At 50.0% G+C, this 19759-nt stretch overlaps 11 protein-coding genes across 11 annotated transcripts; 1 reads left to right on the top strand and 10 right to left on the bottom strand.

Moving 5' to 3' along the window:
• Positions 1–246: 246 nt before the first annotated feature.
• DQ04_01441120 (putative chaperone protein DNAj) lies at positions 247–1773 on the bottom strand (the record flags this gene model as incomplete). The annotated part of the gene is made up of 1 exon (XM_009310736.1): positions 247–1773. One exon carries the CDS (start codon positions 1771–1773, stop codon positions 247–249), a length of 1527 nt encoding a protein of 508 aa, XP_009309011.1.
• Positions 1774–2068: 295 nt separating this feature from the next.
• Positions 2069–4975, bottom strand: DQ04_01441110 (hypothetical protein; the record flags this gene model as incomplete). Its single annotated transcript, XM_009310735.1, has 1 exon — positions 2069–4975. One exon carries the CDS (start codon positions 4973–4975, stop codon positions 2069–2071), a length of 2907 nt encoding a protein of 968 aa, XP_009309010.1.
• Positions 4976–5233: 258 nt separating this feature from the next.
• Positions 5234–6697, bottom strand: DQ04_01441100 (hypothetical protein; the record flags this gene model as incomplete). The annotated part of the gene is made up of 1 exon (XM_009310734.1): positions 5234–6697. One exon carries the CDS (start codon positions 6695–6697, stop codon positions 5234–5236), a length of 1464 nt encoding a protein of 487 aa, XP_009309009.1.
• A 426-nt stretch (positions 6698–7123) lies between these two features.
• Positions 7124–7951, bottom strand: DQ04_01441090 (hypothetical protein; the record flags this gene model as incomplete). Its single annotated transcript, XM_009310733.1, has 1 exon — positions 7124–7951. The coding sequence occupies one exon, from the start codon at positions 7949–7951 to the stop codon at positions 7124–7126; it is 828 nt and encodes a 275-aa protein (XP_009309008.1).
• Positions 7952–8464: 513 nt separating this feature from the next.
• Positions 8465–9691, bottom strand: DQ04_01441080 (leucine-rich repeat protein (LRRP); the record flags this gene model as incomplete). Its single annotated transcript, XM_009310732.1, has 1 exon — positions 8465–9691. One exon carries the CDS (start codon positions 9689–9691, stop codon positions 8465–8467), a length of 1227 nt encoding a protein of 408 aa, XP_009309007.1.
• Positions 9692–10245: 554 nt separating this feature from the next.
• DQ04_01441070 (hypothetical protein) lies at positions 10246–10551 on the bottom strand (the record flags this gene model as incomplete). The annotated part of the gene is made up of 1 exon (XM_009310731.1): positions 10246–10551. The coding sequence occupies one exon, from the start codon at positions 10549–10551 to the stop codon at positions 10246–10248; it is 306 nt and encodes a 101-aa protein (XP_009309006.1).
• Positions 10552–10644: 93 nt separating this feature from the next.
• DQ04_01441060 (ADP-ribosylation factor-like protein 16) lies at positions 10645–11217 on the bottom strand (the record flags this gene model as incomplete). The annotated part of the gene is made up of 1 exon (XM_009310730.1): positions 10645–11217. One exon carries the CDS (start codon positions 11215–11217, stop codon positions 10645–10647), a length of 573 nt encoding a protein of 190 aa, XP_009309005.1.
• A 127-nt stretch (positions 11218–11344) lies between these two features.
• On the bottom strand, positions 11345–13504 carry DQ04_01441050 (hypothetical protein; the record flags this gene model as incomplete). The annotated part of the gene is made up of 1 exon (XM_009310729.1): positions 11345–13504. One exon carries the CDS (start codon positions 13502–13504, stop codon positions 11345–11347), a length of 2160 nt encoding a protein of 719 aa, XP_009309004.1.
• Positions 13505–13785: 281 nt separating this feature from the next.
• Positions 13786–14400, bottom strand: DQ04_01441040 (hypothetical protein; the record flags this gene model as incomplete). The annotated part of the gene is made up of 1 exon (XM_009310728.1): positions 13786–14400. One exon carries the CDS (start codon positions 14398–14400, stop codon positions 13786–13788), a length of 615 nt encoding a protein of 204 aa, XP_009309003.1.
• A 341-nt stretch (positions 14401–14741) lies between these two features.
• Positions 14742–18032, bottom strand: DQ04_01441030 (putative SNF2 DNA repair protein; the record flags this gene model as incomplete). The annotated part of the gene is made up of 1 exon (XM_009310727.1): positions 14742–18032. One exon carries the CDS (start codon positions 18030–18032, stop codon positions 14742–14744), a length of 3291 nt encoding a protein of 1096 aa, XP_009309002.1.
• Positions 18033–18321: 289 nt separating this feature from the next.
• Positions 18322–18636, top strand: DQ04_01441020 (hypothetical protein; the record flags this gene model as incomplete). The annotated part of the gene is made up of 1 exon (XM_009310726.1): positions 18322–18636. One exon carries the CDS (start codon positions 18322–18324, stop codon positions 18634–18636), a length of 315 nt encoding a protein of 104 aa, XP_009309001.1.
• Between the last annotated feature and the right edge of the window lie 1123 nt (positions 18637–19759).

The following is a 19759-nucleotide window of genomic DNA, read 5'->3' as shown; positions in this document are numbered from 1 at the left end:
TGGCGGTGGTGGTGGGGGCACTGCTGCTGATGGCGGTGGTGGTGGGGGCACTGTTGCTGCTGCTGCTGACGGTGGTGGTGGCACTGCTGCCAAAGGGGGTGGTGGGACTGACATAGGGAAGCGCCTGACAACGCAAAGAAAGAAAACAAAATCAGATAGCTACTTGAATCAGAGAGCACAAAAAAATTCTCCATTCAGGCACTTTGAGAACTCTACATGGCACAACACTCCACAAAGACATACAGGCTATCCTGATGCTTCCTCACTGACCGTCAGCTGGCCCGAATCATACGCCTTCTTTGTCCGGGGATCGCGGAGGACCTTGTAAGCGTGGATGATTTTCTGCATCCTGTTTTTCGTCTCATTGTTGTCGCCTGGATTTGCAACATCTGGATGGTGCTGCTGCGCAGCCTCACGGAAGGCTTTTGCGATATCTTTCGCCGTTGCAGAGAACTCCCTTCCAGTGAGACCAAGCAGCTTGTAGTACCCAAGTGGGTCTACGTTTTCCAGGTCCGTTCGCCGCCTGTTTTTGGCATCGATGTGCCGTGCATTTCGGGCCTCATCCCGTGCTGCCTCTTCCTTCACCCGCTGTTCGAACGCCTCTTTCTTGCGCGCCCGCTGTCGCAGCTCCTCACGGTACTCATATTCTGCGCGCTCCTCATCTTCTGGCGACCAGCGGTAGCCCTGCTGGTCAGATGCGAAGTACACCATGCCCGTCATCTTGAGCTCCGCCATTTGCCTCGCCTGCTCCCGCAGGAAACGCATCACAAGAAGATACCGCCGGACATGTAGTGACATCACCGCCGAGGCGATCGCGGCCGCAGTTGCAATGCCGGGGTCAATGACAGGAGCTGTGAGCAACAACGCAGCAGCACCAGAAAACGCCATCACGCTCAGTTTTGCCCTCTTAGTAACCTGCAGGACCGGTCCAACTACTTTCCCTGTCGCCCCACACACAAATGAGGGAAGCGGCGTGTTGCTAGCTCCTGTAGTAACGGTAAGCTTCATCATTGGCAAGAAGATGGGTCGCAGACGCACACTCTCCTTATAAACGCTAGTGAGGGTGATGTTGCTCTTCAGGAACGAGCCATGAAACTTCACCAGTTCCTGGTCGATACGATGAAGGACCATGCTACGGCTCAGGCGGGCGTCCACGACGGAAAGCGCTGTCACCGTTGACATCGCGAAAGGCACAACTTTAGGTGGCTGCTCCATTGCCTCCAGTTCTCTTAGTAATTCAAAGCGAGATATCAACATTGAGGGAACGTGCACACCCGCCACACAGCGCTCCAGTATTGAAAGCGGGTGAAGGTACGACGCGGAAACTTGATTAAAGACATGGTGCTCACCGAAAGGGTAGTGAAACTCGTAGTTCGGCCCCTCCACCCACACAAGGCACTGCTGCTGTGTCAGGAAAGCCGGATCCTTTTGGAGGACATCGGCACGGAAACTGCCGCTCGCCGCCGTTGTGGCAAGCCAAAACGGCATTAGATATCGATCAGCCTTATGAACTTCTACGGAGACTCCGTGGTGACGACACACCGCATCTACGGCTTCCGCCGCGCCTATATGAAAGGGAATACCATACGCTTTCTTGTCGATGCGCGTGTTGCCCTTCTCCAGGTAGTCCATTGAACGAGCAAACGCCGCGACACTTGTGTCGCCCGCGCCATTTGGTCCGTTCTCCTCGAATAGACCCATCATTGCACGCCGCTGGGTGAAATGTACGAGCGGTACGGCCTTTTGGGAGCTGAGTGACCGCAGTTGCAGCATAGGTCGTGGGCCAGCTCCCTTCCCGCCTAGTTGGGGGAAGTAAGAAAAAAAGAGAAAGAAAAAGAAAGAAGACGTGAATATGGCACTCTGATTTGAGATGTAACACAGCACCGTGTTTTATTCACAACCCGAAACTAGCATAGCCGCATCGAAATTATTCTTCTAGCTCTTGTAGATTGCACAAAAAGAGTTGGATTGTCTTCAGCCCAACCCCGCCGAATAACAACGCTATTGTACATAAATGTGTTGCAAGGATTAATATATAGAGTGAAAGAGTCAAAACCACACTGATGGACTAATGAGGAAGATCGACATGCTCATCACCTTGGAGCGCAATGAACGGTGGGGCAGCCAACACCAAAGTATCGCGCGCATACACCACACGCAGCCTCTCCACCATATCGGCAAGAAAAGCCGCGAGCTTTCGTGACAGTGGCACTGTTGGATCCGGCCACCAGTACGGGCAGGCCACGCTGAAGGATTCCAAGAATAGCGAAAAACAGATTTCTCCAGAAGGGATGGTAGAAATGCGCCCCTGAAGCAACTGAAGCATATTCAGAACCTCTTGTGAGGAGATAAAGCGCACTCTTCGTCGGTACCCACCACCATCGTCATACTCGTCGTCGCTATCGTCGTTGTTGTCATTATCGTTGTCGTCGCCCGGTCGGAGGAAGCCGCAGTCGGCAAAAAGTTTCAAATACGTCACATGCGTAAGGCGTGCCGTGAAGCGACCACATCCCTGGAAAGAACGCGACCGGGCCCGCATACTGCCGCTCAACTGAAGCTTCATGTAAAAGAAGAACACACGTGCCAGGTCGTGCTGAAAATACTCCACGACGCGCTGCGGCTCTGGCTCGTAGAACAACAGCGTGATGGGTGCAACGCCTTTCATAACAGGCATTTGCAGGCCGCTCAGAAACCGATCTGTAGACTCAAACAGACTTACAGCATGTCGGGTCGTTGCCATGCGCACCAGCATCTCCGTGAATTGCGCCGGCTTCACAAGGCGAATATCGACCTCTTCCTGAGCTACTTCCTCCAGTGATGTGCTCTTTTCATCCTTCATGTTGGCGCGCAGCGTTGCTGCCAGTTGGGGTGATACAACCGTGTCAAAGATATGTGCCACCGCCAACGGCGTCAGAGGATCGATCATCACTCGGCTCTCTTCAACAAAGCGCCAGAACTGCACCTCGTACATACGATGGGCGTCGGCGCAGCCGAAATGGTGGAAGAGAGTCGTGATGAGTCGAACGTGTTTCCACAAGATGCTCTTTAGGGCCCCACGAACAATTGTCTTCCATGCCTGCGCACTTGGTGACTTGAACTTCACTCGGAGGTCCTCCATGCTTTTTAGACTCAGGTGAACGAACGACTGGCCTGCTTTAGACGTCACTACGTAGACAGGCTGGCCATTACTGCGCTCTCGCACAAGATAAGCGGCCTCTCGGGCGATGGCGGCACTAGAGTTTTGCAGTTTCTTCTCATGCTCAACACCATGTTGTAGTTGTTCTTCCCATTGCTGAAGCTCCGTACACCACGCGCGCACTTTCCGCTTGAGAATTTCTTCATTCTGTGGAATGCTACTGACGTCATCGTCATCATCGTGGTGGCAGTCTTCACCAGCGGCGGCAGCTATAGTAGTAGCAGTGGAGTCTTTCTCCTGAAACGGCAACATGCCATGAAAAAAGTCATATGCTTTGTTCGCAGATGTTGTCCGCTTATTATCGACGTGATTAGCGAATATCTCGGCGAGTGACACTGTCATCTTGTCCTCGCGGTGCTGGGTGAAGTCGTCCGGCTTCAGGACCAGGGCAAGTTGCGTGTTCGAGACCACTCTACACATCCAATTCATTCGCTCTACAAAGGAGCGCGGCAATGGTGGAATCTTTCCCTGCGTATCTGCAAAGACGTGGCGCATTATATGGCAGTACGCCTCACCATTAGCAAAGTCCTCTGCGAAGTTTGACACATGCAAAGGCTTTTTTGTCCGCTGCTGCGCCAAGATATGGTTGCACCATTTGAGGAGGAATACATGTCCCTGTTGGGAATTCTCACCACCTCCATCGGACACGGAATCGGCCATATCTAGCGTGTACTCTTCGATAGCTTGGTCGACCCAACCCGCAGTGACATCTTCCGCGGGAAAGCGGGTGCCCATCGCCTTCTTCAACATCCGCCGCTGCCCTTGCACGAGCGTAAGCACCTCCCGCATACGTGCGGCCATACGCTCTTGGTGCTCCTTCTCTCTGAGCACAAGTGTCTCGCTGAGCTCTTCCACTCGTCGCCGAAGCGCTTCACGTTCTTCGATCACGGTCCGAAGCTCCGCTTGCACCTGCCCGCAGTTCAACTGCAGCTTGTCTGCGCGGAAGCACTGCATCTGGAACTGATTCTTTGCGCTTTCCAGCTGAAAAGCTGCCTGGTGCAGACGCTCAGTAAGGTATTCTGTACGAGATGTCTCCACAGCAGCTCTCCACCGAAAGAACGCAGCCTGCATACAAGAAGAGCGCACAGTTTTATTATGTCGCCGTATAACATTGCGGCGAAGCATCGCATCTACACGTCGCTTCCGCGCGAGCGCATGCCACGCCCTAAAAGCCTTCCGCTTCGTTTCCACTCGAACGTACTCGAGAATAACAACGGAAAGTCGTTTCAATTCTATATTGGTCGTCAGAGACCGTTGCAGACGCTCCCTGAGGTCTTCCACTTTGGTGTGGCTCACACTGAGCTCCTGCATGTAGGTTGTATGCGAGAAGTATGGGTTATCATGGATTAAAGCGCGGTCCATCACAACAGCTTGCAGCGCTGATGGCGCGTAGTCCAGTCTCCGCTCGTCGTAGTTGCAGTATATGGCGGGGAACACGGCTCCCACAAGGATTTCCATTACTTGCCTGTGAGATGAGTTACAGAGAAGCTTCATTGCCCACGTCGCCGCCGCAGCACGGGTCTGCAACGTGATGCCATCCTGCACGGCGAGATCTCGCATCATCGTCTCTACAAAAAGGTCTACCGAATTGAATTGCTGGTAGCGCTGCACGTACTTCAAAAGCAACTTTGCATAGCGATGACGTTCCACCTTGTTGTCTGTATCTACAGATGCATTCTCAGCGGTCTCTCGGCTCCGAACGCGAGCCGCATTACCAGCTTGACTTGTGGGCACCAGCGCAGGCAAGGATGTCCCCTGACGACGCTTTGCCAACGGCATACCACAGCAACTACTATTTCTCCAAGGCCCAAACCAGAGACAACAGGAAGTGGCTGAAGGACAACTCGAAGAAACCATAAAAACAGGTCTTGAACCCACAACAACAGCAACAGCTGTAGCAGAAGCAGCTTACACATCACCTTGTGTCACGAAAAGAAGGGACAATTCCCCTTTCTTTCTCATTCTGTACATCTTCACGGACACACCAACAAACGCATACATACGCCAGTTGGGGGCGTTGCGACGTCAGAAGTGTGTTTACGGCATTACCTCCATTTTACTCCCAGCTAGCTCTTGCTGCAGCTTCTCCCGTTCATAAGAAGCGAACGTGAGATCGCACCTTAACCTCAGGGGAGCCCTGCTTGCCTTCATCTCTTGAAGACCTCGTATCAAATCTCTAATACTCCCCTTTGCGGCATCGACTAGCGATGCACCGCCCTCATCAACAAGCCCAGTTGGTGATGACGAAGGAGAAACAACTTGCAGCTTCTCAGAAGCAACCTCCTCTTTGGTCGGCTGATTGATCACCGTCTTCTTCACCCTTTCCCTGTTGGCTACCTGATGCCGTAAATGACTCTTCACAGTCGATGACTCCTGTGGCTTCTCTTTGGTTTTATTTGTTGCACGTTCATCGTTTACAGCCTCTTTTGTTTCCCCATTGCCACCCGTTCCACGACGTGAGGGCAACTTCTCAGGCAAAGATTCCTCTGACTTTAGAGCATTTTCCTTCGATGCCTGCCCATTGGTTACGATTTCTGTTGTCTTATCATTTCCACTATGCTGGCAGTGTGAGGGTATTTTCACAGGTGGGGATTCCTGCGACTGTTCCTCCGTGCCGGTCTCTGGTGGTGTATGGCGCAAAGGTTTTGCAGTCGACACACACCGCGGCGCCTCCCTCACGCTCTTCGTTTCTGGAGGTGAATTGTTGGCTGACAGCGGCGGCAATGCCGAGGTTGTGGGGGCATCAGACGCGGAACTACACGACTGCGGTGGGACTGATGGCGCGTGAGACGCGTTAATCTCAGGTGCGAAGACATGCAACAGCACAGAGGGCGCTGAAAAGGCCAAAGGACTAGGGGGACGCGAGCAAAAACGACGCTCGCGCACGTTGCGGAGGGTGGCACTCAACTCTGGGAGCTCACTGTCGTCAATGTCTTTCCGTTTAAGTGACTTGAGAGTAACTTGCACCTTCTTCAACTCGGACAGCGTCATGTCGATCTCCGCAGCCCTTGGAGAGGAAGAACCACTCTCACCCGGACGCTGTGGTGCCGCGGGGATATCGGATTTGCCATGCTGGCGCGTTCTCCTGCGAGTACCGCCACACCACGCGGTAGGTTCCGTGCTCAGCAACTCTTTCGGTTTACTGGCCGCTTCCAGTGCCACCGTCTTCAGCGCAACGAGTCGGTTGAATGCGTCCTTGGCTCTCGGGTAAGGATTCTTGTCCGGATGCACGAGGAGCGTCCAGCGCTGGTACGCTTTATTGATGTCTGCAGGGGCCAAATCTGCTCCAAACAAAGCCTCTGGTGTGATGGTTGGTTCTAAAAGCGCCTCTACAACATCTGCATACCTATGTGGCTGTGGGACCACAGAGGGGTCGGCCAGCACTCGACATATACGCGCCATCTTCACGTACCGCGGATGCAGCACCATCAGATTGCAATAGAAGGTTGCCGCAGCCTTCATGTCACCGCTGCTGAAGTATTGCTCAGCAACAGCCTCCATATCCCTACCACCTTTGCCCAAGCCTAAGCTATATAAAAAAAAAACCCGAATTGAACAAAACAATAGGCACAACAAGAAGTGTGTGATATGAGAATATTTCATGACAAAACAAGACTTCACCATGGGGGTATACGTAGTCGTGGCGCTTATTTGCGCCACCACCATGAAAGCGGTAAACACCAACCACACAACCTAATAACAGAAAGAACTGTGTCTGCATCCTTCCCAAATATCGACTCCACACAACAAGATCCAAACAACAACGAAAGTACGCTTCTCGGTACTCTCTTCTTCCCGCGTCATGGATTCCACCCACCGTCAGAGCAAAAAAAAAGAAAGACTCATGCTCCACACACCACCAAAAGTAATTTTTTCGTGGAGTATTCCCCTCCCATTCCGCCAATCTGGCACCTCCACAACCCGATTCTAAAACCACTTGCTGGTACGATCAAACTGCTTGCGCAGCGCGGCGGCGTCCTGTGAGTCTTTCCCATATCGTGTGCCGTCCTTCCTCATGACACCCACGACGATAAACGGATGTGCATTCGGAGATCGCACCCCATCGCCCAAGCGAACTTCAAAGACAGGATACTCGCACATACTCTGCCATTCCGCCTCCACATCTGCTCGTTCACGGTATTCGCACCTATATGTAATTTGAAGCCAATCCTCTTGCGACATTTGCCCCATGTAGCAGTTCACTAATTGGAAAGAATCCAGCTCGATCTGGTACGTGTTAGCGACCTCGCGCAGCTTGAGGGACCTCCAACTCTTCTTTGCAAATTCCTCATTCATTCCAGATCGGATCTCTTTAGATATGCGGCTCGCCTCTCCATGAGTCGTAATACGTTGCAAAACTTTGAGGTCTTCTGGGTTGCGGGAATGCGAAATCACCTTGAACTGAACAAACAGCGTTTTGAGTTCCTCTGGCTTGAAGTTCGGGCGGCGCTCGACAAGTTTACGCATCGTCATGAAGCGTCGGAATGCTTTCTTGAGGCCCATTACCGACGTATAGCGAATCGAAGTTATGTCAGGATCCATAATGCAGTCCATTGATGCGAAGCGCATCTGCTTGGACCACTGCTCCTTGTCAAAATCGTAGTCCGTGCGCTTCTGCGATACCGCCTGGTTCTCCGATTCTAGCCGCGTCTGGACGCTGCGGTTCATGTTGAAGAGCCGCCGCTGCGGCGCCAGAGGCCGAGGGCACGACACACCACATGCGATCAAAGACCCCGCATGCAGCCTGCGATACATACGTAACTCTCTTCCAGAGCAAGGGGGGAGTGAAGAAAGAAAGAGCCGAAACCAGAAAAAGGACGTGATTAGGAAAAAAAACCCGCAAAAAAAATGTGTCTCACGACTTTAAGGTTAGTTTGCTCTCACGACAAAAGGGGACAAAAATCGGGAAGAGGCATATGAACTGTGGATAAAGCACCTTCGACACGTTCCTGCGTACACTATTGCATTCACCCCACCCCCCACGCAGCGAAACACCAATATCAAGACATAGACAAAGAAACAAACTGCCGTAAGAAGTGGGGGACATAGTTTTTACATAAGAAGATGCCGAGAGATGGTCTAAGCAAAAGAATGTAAAAGATTGTTGCGGCACGTGACCTTTGGTGACTTCCTATACTGAATATTTAGGCATCGCCACACATATTGAGCAAGAAGTTTTGTTGCAATAATAATAATAGTAGTAGTAGTAGTAGTAGTAAAGAAAAAAGGGAACTAGGTCAAAGACCCAGTATAACTTGAACCACACCATCAATGGTGAGATACCCGCCTAGTCTCGAGACACATCAAGGAGGTGTTGCGTGAGATGATCCGACTAGGCTTCTTAACAAGATGCACCCAGCTTGGCAGCAATGACAAACTCTCCTCTGCCACGGAAGTATGGCTCAAGTCTAGTTCCTTTAGATTTGACATCACTGCTAGTGCAGCGACGGAAAATATGTAGAAACACCCACCAAGGTGCAGAATACTCAGTGATTCGCAACGCGAAAGACCAACAATGCCATCATCATCAACGTTCGTACCACGAAGGTCAAGCACCTGTAGCCTCTGCAGGGCGCCCAGAGCGTTGACATTGTGGATGTCCCAGCAGCGAGAGACGTTTAAATACTCCAAGGCACTGCAGCACGAGATACCTTCGATGCTCTCATCGCGCACCCCACACCAGGTTGCGTTGAGCCATTGCAGATTCTTCAACTCACGGAGCGGGTTCAGAGAAGTCACGAGAATACACCCCGAAATGTCCAGGTGGAGCAGCCCCGCAGCAGTGCTGAGCACAGAAATCGCGCGATCCGTCACACCGGAGTCGCGCACCTTCACAACGCGGAGGTGCTCCATGCCCTTTAAGAAGGGGATGGCGCAGATGAAGGCGCACCCCGAGAGATCCACCTCCTCCAGCGCGCGACACGCTGCGAGGGCACACAGGCCGTCGTCCGTCATTCCAGTCATCGACAAATCGAGACTCTTGAGGGAATGCAAATGACACAGCGACTCCACCCTTGTAAGACCGCGACAGGAGCGCAGCCACAGACGTTCTAAGGTAACACAAGAGGCAAGGGGATTGAGGGTTTTATTAAGCACACTGGCCTCTGGCAAGAATAGCCAGCGAAGACCACTCAAATCCTTAACGTCGGTAAGATCCGCAATAAAGCTGCGCCACGCGAAGGAGAGAGCTGCTAGTTTGCCTTTGTTAGCATTTGCCAGACGCCGGATCCACCATAGTGTGCACTTCAGATTCGACACGTGACCACACCAGGCACCATTCTGCAGCGACCATTCCTCCCACTCACGGGGCTTCTTTCCTCCACAGAGCGCCACTGCACTCATGAGCAACGATTCACAATGGATGTGCTCGACCACCTGCCTGATAGTGGGGGACGCTATGAGGAAGGCCAATGGCTGTGACGGCAGAAACCTAGCGATGTCATCAAGTACCCCATGATGGAGAAATGTGCGTGGCCTATACTTAGTTTCATGCATTATTGTTTCGGCAAGTCCTGCGACCACTTCCTAGAAACACAAGAATGAGAAAGGACACACACCTCAATAAACCAAAAAAAAAAGATGAAATCAATCATTCACAGCGACACACTAGACCCAAGAAGAACAAGAGGAGATTGTCACACCCTTCCGTATTTAGTTCCACTGAACAACATGTAACATATATGAGCAGATCGAGAAAGAGAGCCTGAACGTCTCTTCCCAATAGTCCACCTTCCGGAGGCCATAGCTTACTATCACTCCACGCGATAGTCTCCCTTACTGCACAAATTGCTCCAACAAGTCGTCGGCTCAGCTATACAGTTCTAATGCGCCTGACTACACTGAATAATGTGCAATTAAATGGGCCTACAATGCATCTTCCCTCACCACCACGGCAAAATAGCACAATAGAGACCACACATTCCCAGACAGCTTCCCACAACACTAACCACACTGCAAAATAGACAAAAACGGCAACAGAAAAACCAAGCACGAGAAGGGAGCATAATGTTCCATGGCTGGCAAAGATCTTACATTTGCGACAGCGATGGTCAAATCAGACACCATTTTCTCCACAAGTACAGTAATAGCTGGCTCTGAGCGGCACGTAATGTGTCATGTAATGTTGCACGATACAACACCACCGTCCAGCATTGACGAAGTGGTGTACCAGGAACTCTGTGGACAGGCCCACGGTTCTCTGGTCCACGTGTTTCACAACAATATGCCACGGTTAAACAACATGCTGAGCGTGCGAGAGAGCTGCACACTCCCGGGAAGGGGATGCTCCCGACTGTTGCCATACCAATGAGGACAGTACCAGGATGTGACATCAAATCCCTTGGCTTCCTGTTCATCCACCAGGGTCACAGAAGGCTATGTATTGCCCGCACCACCCTCACTGGCACAGACACAACAAAAAAAAAACGTGCCCTTCCCCACCAAGATGCTTAGCACGAGAAAGCCACACTGTTGACCCACTTCATGAGATCTCCAATCCCGTGCCCATTCCAGGAATCCACACACAGAACTTGTGTTGCCTCGTAACTGGCCGTTGGAATGAAGAATTCTAACTCTCCCTCGGTCATGGCATTCCTCGCAGCCACCTTATTCAGCACCACCACTGCGGGCCACTCTCGGCAGAGCCCGTCAAAACACTTTAATCTTTGAAACAGGACAGATGCCAGGGGAAGCAAATGAGGGGCCAACGCGTCCACCACAAACATCAACGCACATCTTTGGTCATTCTTGTCTTTTGCCAAACCCAACCGCGACCGAATGAACTTTTCCCACACAGGGGACATTTCCCCACCAAGTTCACATAGCTCGACTGTGCAGAAGACGTTCTTCTTCTGCGGTGCATGAACGATTAAGGAATGAATCTCCTGTCCTTTTGTGGGGACATCATGGGCAGGCTGGGTCATCAGGGTACCGTTCTCACACATACAGCGAAGCTGGCGCAAAAGGCCCGTTTTCCCCGAAGCTGACGGACCGAGTACGTACATATTTAGTGAGTTCGACATTGCTTAGCTCCATGAGGAAGAGAGTCAGGAAACAAACCATGCCATCAGTGCAGGGTGTGAAGGGTGCACAAGACCACGTCACAGCACAGGTGTTATCTAAGCAACAAATAGTATTCCTTCGTCTCCTTTACATCGTGGCATAGGCAGAATTCCTCCGCCGTGGGCGAGGAGAAATATAATTGAATGGAAGGCTAAATGCATTATCAACCACATTCTGTAATTTATCCCCTTCGCGTCGCAGCGCCATTACCCTGTGAGATGCAGGAGAATGGCTCGCGACAGCAGCGACCTTCACACCAGGGACACATCGCAGCGCTGATGAGCGTGGAACCTCATTGAGACGCCTTGCAAACCCTTCTTTCACTGCCAAACATTCAGGCAACATTATTTCACCAGCACCCCGGCCTTCTTTCGTCTGACTTACTACGTCAATTGACTGTTCACCACCAGTCGGCTTCTTCTCCGGCACGACTCCTTCACTACAATATTGGACCCGGCCCTTTTCGTCAAGTGTGAAGCAGGAGTGCGGGTGGTGAGAATTCCGCGACGCAACGTTAGGTGGTGCTCTCATAGCAGAGTGAGCTGCAACATCATATTGGTGCGTATTCTGCCCAGTTGCCATCACACCGAAACGCAGACTTGTCATCTGCATGGTAAGGGTTGAGAGTACCTGAGTGTGCACTTTTACTACCTGACCCACATCGGCGTCAGGGGGATGACAATAGTGGTCTTCATTGTACAAAGACGCAACCTCATTCCTCTGATTATGTGCATGCTTCTTAACACGACGCAAAGCTTCCTCCTGTGCCTTATTTACAACGCGCTGAGTGTAACAATGTGTACGCGGGCCGTCAAGGTGGGCCATTGCCGCCCCAATAACAACCGTTTCGCAATCTTGCAATGAACCCATTATGGCGCTGCGCGTCACACTAAATATGAGAGCGCCTGTGGCGGCATACAGTCCATGTTTTAAAGGTCTCTGTGCTATACACTCCGCAAAAGCCACTTGATCACCACAGGAAACAGGTGTCTTTACAACCTCAGAAGTAATGGGGGTCTCCCCACCACACATCTCACTTGCATAATACGTAGCCCCTACCAAGACGACAATGGCTTCTTGTGGGATTTTTTTAGGGACCAGTATACATTCACCAGGGCGTACAACACGCATCTGCATCCGTTTTTCTATCGCAGCGATTACGGACTCGTGAAGGTGTGAGAATAGAGGGACCTTCCGCAGATTCACCCGACAAACTCTCAATTTTATTGTCTTTTGGGCTATTTCCGCACACCGCTTCCACTCGCTTTCGGTTATAGTTTCCAAAACTGCAGTCATTTTAATACTCCACAGCTGACAAAAGCTTGTAGCAGTGGCAGGACGCCTTTCACCGTAAAAATGCGGTATATCATACGGTACAAAACTCTCCAAACCAAAGGAGCTACCACGGGACACAATTTCATTCCATGGACTACCTCGAATTCCCCCAACACGCACCCCCCCCGACTGGAGAAAGAATATAGTGTCTGACGTGAAAACGTCCCTGCAGAAGGTCTCTTGTGCACATGCAACCGCAGGAAAAAGGCGGAGCCACAAAATGCTCTGAGTTGATGCGTCCAAGCCGCGCAGCAGAGGATTCTGAAGAAGAGCAAACCGTAGTGGGGGCTTTTCGTTCGCTCGAAGCATCTGTCCCTTCACAATATCTTTGGCAGCTGCCACAGTTGCTTCAAGGGACACATCGCACTTTTTTTGAATCCTCATGATGGTATCGAAAGGTATGCGGAAGACAGTAGCAGCACTCTCGCAACGAATCGTCCTGCGGTAGGATACTCCCAAGAACAAGCGCTCCCCTGCAGCTAATTGACCCGCCCTGAAGGTCATGAAATCATCGGAGTGGTTTTCTGTCGTGGGGATGTACGCATGAACTCTGCAACTGGTGCTTCTAGAAGAAGAGACACTGGTATCTGGCTCTGGATGGCCAACGATTAGTTTCTCGCTTTTGCTTGGGACCTCTGCGAACCTCCCTAAAGCGATCCAAAACAACGATGAGGATTTGAGTGGCTCCCCATTGTAGACGATCACCTCTCCTTTGCAATACACCTCCTGCACCGTCCCGTGAAGAAGATCCGACAGAGCCGATAGTGACCAAGTGGAGAACAACGGGCACAAGCGTAGCTTGCCAGGGTCCAACTGCATCGCCCCCTGTACTGCCCCGCGTCTACGAATGCGCCTCGTCGCAACGTGGAGCCGGAGGCGCAGCCTGGCCATCACCATGGGGCTCACAGACATGAGTCGCCTTTCCTTTATTGCATCTCCCGCTACAACCAATGGACTCATACTATTTATATATTGAACAGATACAGAGCAGTACCAATGAGGATACCAGAACCAGAACGCAGAAAAGCATAGACCAAAAATGCACTCATCGAATGACACAACATCTTTTTCTTTTTTGGGTGTCTACAGCGACTTCCTTTGTAAGTGCTCAACAACACCTTGAAGAGCTTTTGCAAAATTCTTCTCGCCTTCACACCATCGATCAATCTCTACAGCCAGTCGCTGCTTGAGCTTTAGGACGTTTTCCCTGAGAGAATTGAAATTGGTTCGTCATAGTGTTTGCCGCTCTCACGGATAGAACTCTCGTTTTTGCTGTCGGCATTCTCCCTCTTTGCTTCAAATAATTTTTTCCACCGTTCTTCTTCTTCCGCCATTTTGCTGAGAAACTCCGTTGTTGTTTCAGTGAGCTTTGCCCTCAGCAGACGGTCCCGATCCTCGCGTTCCACGCACTCGCTTCGCAGAGCGGCCTGAAGCTCGCCTATTCCCTCCACGACAAACGTCTGAAGCTCTTGTGTCAGCCGAATGTTCTTTTCGCGTTCTAAACGCAACTCCCCCGTCAGTTTCGTGGCCTTGGCAGAAAGTTGTTCTACAGTAGTCTGCAAAGACATCATCCGGGCATTCAGCTCTTCCTTTATTCTGTGCTCCATTATACGGGCGGCATCATCAATATATTTCTGCAGCTGATTATCGTGTTCCGTCCGTCTCTTCGCTTCCGTTAAAAGCAATCCTTCCAACACGGCTGTCTGCTCACGCAGCGCGAACAGCCGAGCTTCGCACGACGCCAGAATAGATGTGAAGGCCGGCTCCTCAACAGGTGCACCGGCATCTTCGGGACAACTGCTCCTCATCACGTCCACACCAACGCATACCGTCAACCTCCATATAAACAAAGACGAATCGGCAAGACGCGAAAAATAAAAAACACACACAGACTAATGCCGTTAGGTATGCATGTGAGCGCGCACAGCAGAAGACAACCATAGTGGGGTCCAGAGAGCCATGAGTGTAGAAAGCTCAAGGCTCAATACAGAAAATAAAAATACAGATTCTCCCGTGCGAATTGCAAGAAAAAAAAGCAATTACGCACACACACACACAGCCAAAAAAATGAAATATAAAAACAAAAGTACTGCCGTTTTTTTTTGGGGGGGGAGGGGGGCGGCTTATTAGAGATGAGGTCGAAAATACATCACTTCCACGACTCGCTTCTCACAGTATCATCGTAACGGATAATTTTTGATACGGCTGGCGCACCACCCTCAAGCCGGCTTGCTTTGAGTGACAACCACAAAAGTCGTCGTTCATCATCTTCCTCACTGTCAACACAGTCAAACAGTTCTTCAGGTGGTACAGCCCGTGATGTTTGCTCGTTCATAATACATTTAAACAGCGCCAGCTTTCTCACCTGTGTATTCAAAATAACAGTGTCCTCAAATGCAGATGCGAGTCGATAAACAACAACTGGTTTTGTCTGATTACGCCGGTACGCTCGCGCAATGGCTTGCGTTTCCACTTGTGGATTCCACCAGCTATCCCACATAACGACGTGATTGGCGGCAGTGAAATCGAGGCCATAGGCGCCAATCTGAGTCGACAAAACAAGACATGTAATGGTTTCATCTTCTCTGAATTTTTCTATCGTTCTTCGCCGTCGATCGTGACAGTCTCTCCCACGGATAGTAGAGGAGACGATGTCGAAGGAAGTTAAAGTCCGAGAAATGAAGTCCTGTGATCCGACATATTGAGAAAATATAATGGCCTTTTCCTTCTTTTCACGTATGGCGTGTAGAATTGAAATGAGTACCGTCAGCTTTCCACTGAGACCAACAAATTCAACTAAGTGCCCAGAGTTTACCAATGACAGACAGTCATCCATCAGCGCCGTATCGTCGTCGCTAAGTGTATATGACTGTGTAGCATCTTCATTTTCCTTTTCTTCATCCTCCTCCACAATCTCCGCCGCCGATCTATGTGTTCCAGTGAGAGACTTGTACAATCCCGATATGAAACCCAAGAAACACAGTGGATGCGTCGAGAGATGGTAGGGGCGATGCTCCGATGCCTTTAGTACAGTGAATCCAACAGTTTCATTGATATTGAGATGATCCTCGAACATCTTTTGCTGAACACTTGAAAGCCCACAAATAATGATGTAATCAAAGAGCGGTGGGAGGTCTGCCTTCATGACGCTAAATACATATGAGCTCATCCAATCCTGAATGTAACGTTGAGCAGAGACAGCGGCGCTAAATGCAGAGTTATCCCCATTTATGTACCGATTGATAGAACCTGCCAATTCAGTAAAGACACGCGGTGGCAAAACCGAATGGACATCACTGTTTATCCACCCTATAAGTCGGTATAATTCTTCCGCATTGTTCTGCACAGGTGTTCCAGAGAGAATCACACGTGCCGAACATTTTGTACCGTCCAAAATGTCCTTCAGTTTGTTTCCCTTCGAAGACACACGATGACCTTCATCCACAATCATGAGACTAGGACGGAATCCAGTGAGTTTCCTTAAAAATGTTTTGACGTACTCGGGGTTTATGACAAAAACATGACTGGTTCGCGGTACCTCCCCACTCATTTGTTGTTCGTATCGCTTCAGTGCAACTTCAAATGACGCGGAATCTGTTCCATCGGATACCAGAAACTCCGGAATCACAAGACCATATTGCTCCCACTTTTGTTTCTCACTTATCCAATGTGTAAGAACGGTTTTTGGTGCCAAGATAAGTATGTCAGATGGGCTCGACTGACAAAGATATGAAAAGCACAGGGCCAAAGAAACCAATGTTTTGCCAAGTCCCATCGTCAATGCAAGGACACATCCGTTGCCTTTACTCAGGCGATCCACGATAAATCCAAGGGCTGACTGCTGAATCGGAGACAGCACACTCACCAGTTTCCACGGCACATACAAAGGAGGGAGCTTAGGATCGGTTTTGTTCAAATTAACAACACTCTGCCTGCTCTTTTCGAGAAGAAGTTGCTTCGCAAGATCTCGGTTGATTCGCCTACGCCGCTCCATCTCACATTGTTGGGATGCCAGACCAGTACGCATATAACAGACGACACTCACACGCTTCCAACAGTAGTCAAAGTTGTGTACCTCGGTATTCCCATGCTCCAGGGAAGTATCAAAGAAAAGAACATCGCCTGTTTCAATTCGAAAGGCTTTACCTAGTTTTTTAATGGCCAAATGACAGCCATCAAAGATCCCGTCTATCACGCACAATGCAGCCAACCCACTTCGAAAGTCCCCACTATCCGTGTGCACGGCTGTCCGAAAGTTTCGGTTCACTGTAACGGTACTAAACACTGTGTTAAACAGCTGGTAGTGCTGTGGAATAGCGATGCGCTGAAGTTTGTAATGCGTCGGTGCACACTCGCTGTACAACCTATTTAGTGCAACGAGGAAATTCTCACAAGGATCAGCAATAATGCTCCAGTTCTTTCGTGTGAACTCTGTTTCGCGGCACTTGCGCTGGGTAGGATTGTTGAGATAGTCGTAGTAACCTACAATGCCTGTCTCCGGGTTCGTCTTGCCACCGTTCGTTGCCTTGCGCAGATTTTTTGTCGTCGCAGCCGCCTCCAAGGCCACTGCGGCTCTCTTGCATATTTCTTTTTTTATACCACCCCGCACAAATATGGCCTGCACACGCTCCCCTGATTCGTCGTAAAAAATACCACTCTCTGTTACCACCTCGAAATCTTTCTCCAAGAGGAACTCGCCAACTGGACCAGACGTGTTGTCAACAGTTTCTTGCCCAGTCAGATCTACGTCCATGGCGCCTTCTTCTTCATCATCATGACGGCCATCATTGCCGTCGTTTCCGTTACCGTCGGTGCTCGGCTCGCTATTACCGCTCTCAATGGCATCAGGGCTGAAAGGGTTGTTGCTTGTAGATCTCTCTGGACTTCCGTCCCCCAACTCCTCCTCAACCACCCAAGGTTGGGTATGCTGCAGTGAGCCGGATTGAAACATTCTTCGCAGCCTTTCACAGACGTCCTGAACAGGACTGATGTGCAAAAGTGGCACGATGACGTAAGCTTTGTGATACTCTTCCTCCGAGGCAGTGACAAGCTCCCCACAGATATGCACTATTCGAAGAATGTAGTCAGCCGGGTTATAGAGGAGCCGACAGGGCATCCGAACGACAGAATCCCTCATCAAGAAGTTGTGGGTATTTATCCGATGGCGCACTATTAGGCGCTCCTCGCGCGTCCGAGCTTTACAGTAGTCAGCACAAAAGTCAAAGAGTTCAGAAGCACTTACAGGAAGGGGTGGGAGAATAGTAATCCCACCGTTTGGAACACTCGCTAGTTTCATTCCGTATTTTTTAACTTCGTCAACGATGGCGTCAAGCTCCCCCAAGAACGCTGAGGGAGCGATTATGGCTGGCTCTCCGGTAACCCACACGGTCTGCAGTACCGCCTGCAAGGTTTGAGCGTCGACATGTGCATGAACTGGCATAGGGCCTGATAGACTTCCTACAATATGCAGATCCCCACCCTCGGAGAAAAAAAGAAGAAAAAAATGGGAAATAAAACAATGACACAGAGCAGCAATTGGTCCCCAAAACAACAATACAAACGGAACAATGGGTATACGATCTGGAATAACACAAGGGAAGGCACCCATTCCGCCCAGAGAGACACAGACGCACACCGTATCCCATTTGAAATCACAAAGAAGCAGCCAGTGTGCCAACAAAAAAAAAACACATTTACCACATGTGCTTGATATCTAATTCCATGAAGCAATGCTTTGCAATTCTTCCTCATTTACAGTTTTCCTCAACATGCAGCACCACCACATGCTCGCAGCCTCTTACCATGATCACAATTTATCCACATCTCCAAAACGCTTTTTCACCCTCAATTCGAATTTCTGCTTCAGACCCTCGTCAACAAATGCATTGCGCCACAGTCATCCCTCCAAAGAAACACTCGTTTTAGAGTGGTGCCAGCCGTGTAGAAATCATACACAACCATTCACTGTCCACATGGAGGGCTTGCAGAGAGATTTTGGGAGAAGAAAGTCAAAGCTGTCACACTGCTGCTCTACAGGATCCTAATGAAGCGCAAAAACAGATCTTGCGGAAATATCCTTGACTGTGTACAGATTTATACGCAGCTTGTGGTGGTGAGACGGAATCTCCTGAGTACTTCGTGACTACATACCAACAACAAACATTCGAGGTCTTTTTTTTAAAAACACAACGTGACGCCACACCCCTACCACCATGCACGACATCAATGGGGAAATAATACACTGTTAGGCGCAGTATACCATAGTATATGCTGATCTTCCAATGGGCTTCATAGCGCTGCCATGGGTGCGGTGAATTCAACCTCAAGACGAGCCCCATAACGTCAGCTGTCCTTTATTCTCACCAAGAGAAAACGCATTATTGTTTTTTTCGCCTCGTTCAGATGCACAGCTCTGCAGCGTTAAGTCGTCCTTGACACATCCAAGTATTGAGACTCCAAGACACTATTACTGTACTTTCTCGATCCTTTGTTTCATGAAAAGCCACCACAGCGCTCAACGTACCCTTCACAGTGCACCCTGGAGGTGCTGTGCTCGTGTGTAAGCACAACTCCGACGCCCTGCTTATCCAATCACTTGACTGAGGCGTGTAAAGCTCATTTACTCATTTATGTCAGCCCTGTAATATTAGCTACCGAGCTTGAGCGACTGTTGTCTAATAGTTTTCTTTATATTTTCCGTGGTTTGCGAGCAATCGCCGTGCAGTTGTCAGCGGTCTCGAGTAATTGATTGGGAACGCTTGCATGAGGCACTGGGAGAAGTTGACCCGCCTTATCAGAGAGAGGCAAGTACAACCCTAGAGAACACAGTCCATGTGTCATAATTGCATTTTCTCGTTTATCCACTTCCCATGATTCTATCAGGACGAGGTCTTTACGCACAACACTTTCCTAAACCATAATTATACTCCTGCACGTTTCTAGACGCACTGTGGAATTTCAGTGTGCTACAGGGACGACATTTAGACTAGCAACCTCGTGTATATCATTTCATGAGGTCATAGTGGCAAGAATTCCAACATGTTCCTTTGTTTTATCGACAGATTGTCACAAAGCATTTTTAAACCCCCCGGCATTGGGTTCTTCTAATGCAATTTCTAGGGAGTAGAAGAAAAAGATGTTATTTATCATTGCGTGGCATTGTGTTAT

Source organism: Trypanosoma grayi (assembly GCF_000691245.1).
Source record: "Trypanosoma grayi strain ANR4 Tgr_144_V1, whole genome shotgun sequence".
Taxonomy (NCBI): domain Eukaryota; phylum Euglenozoa; class Kinetoplastea; order Trypanosomatida; family Trypanosomatidae; genus Trypanosoma; species Trypanosoma grayi.
Note: the sequence above shows the minus strand (reverse complement) of the source record. Positions and strands in the feature narration are given on the sequence as shown.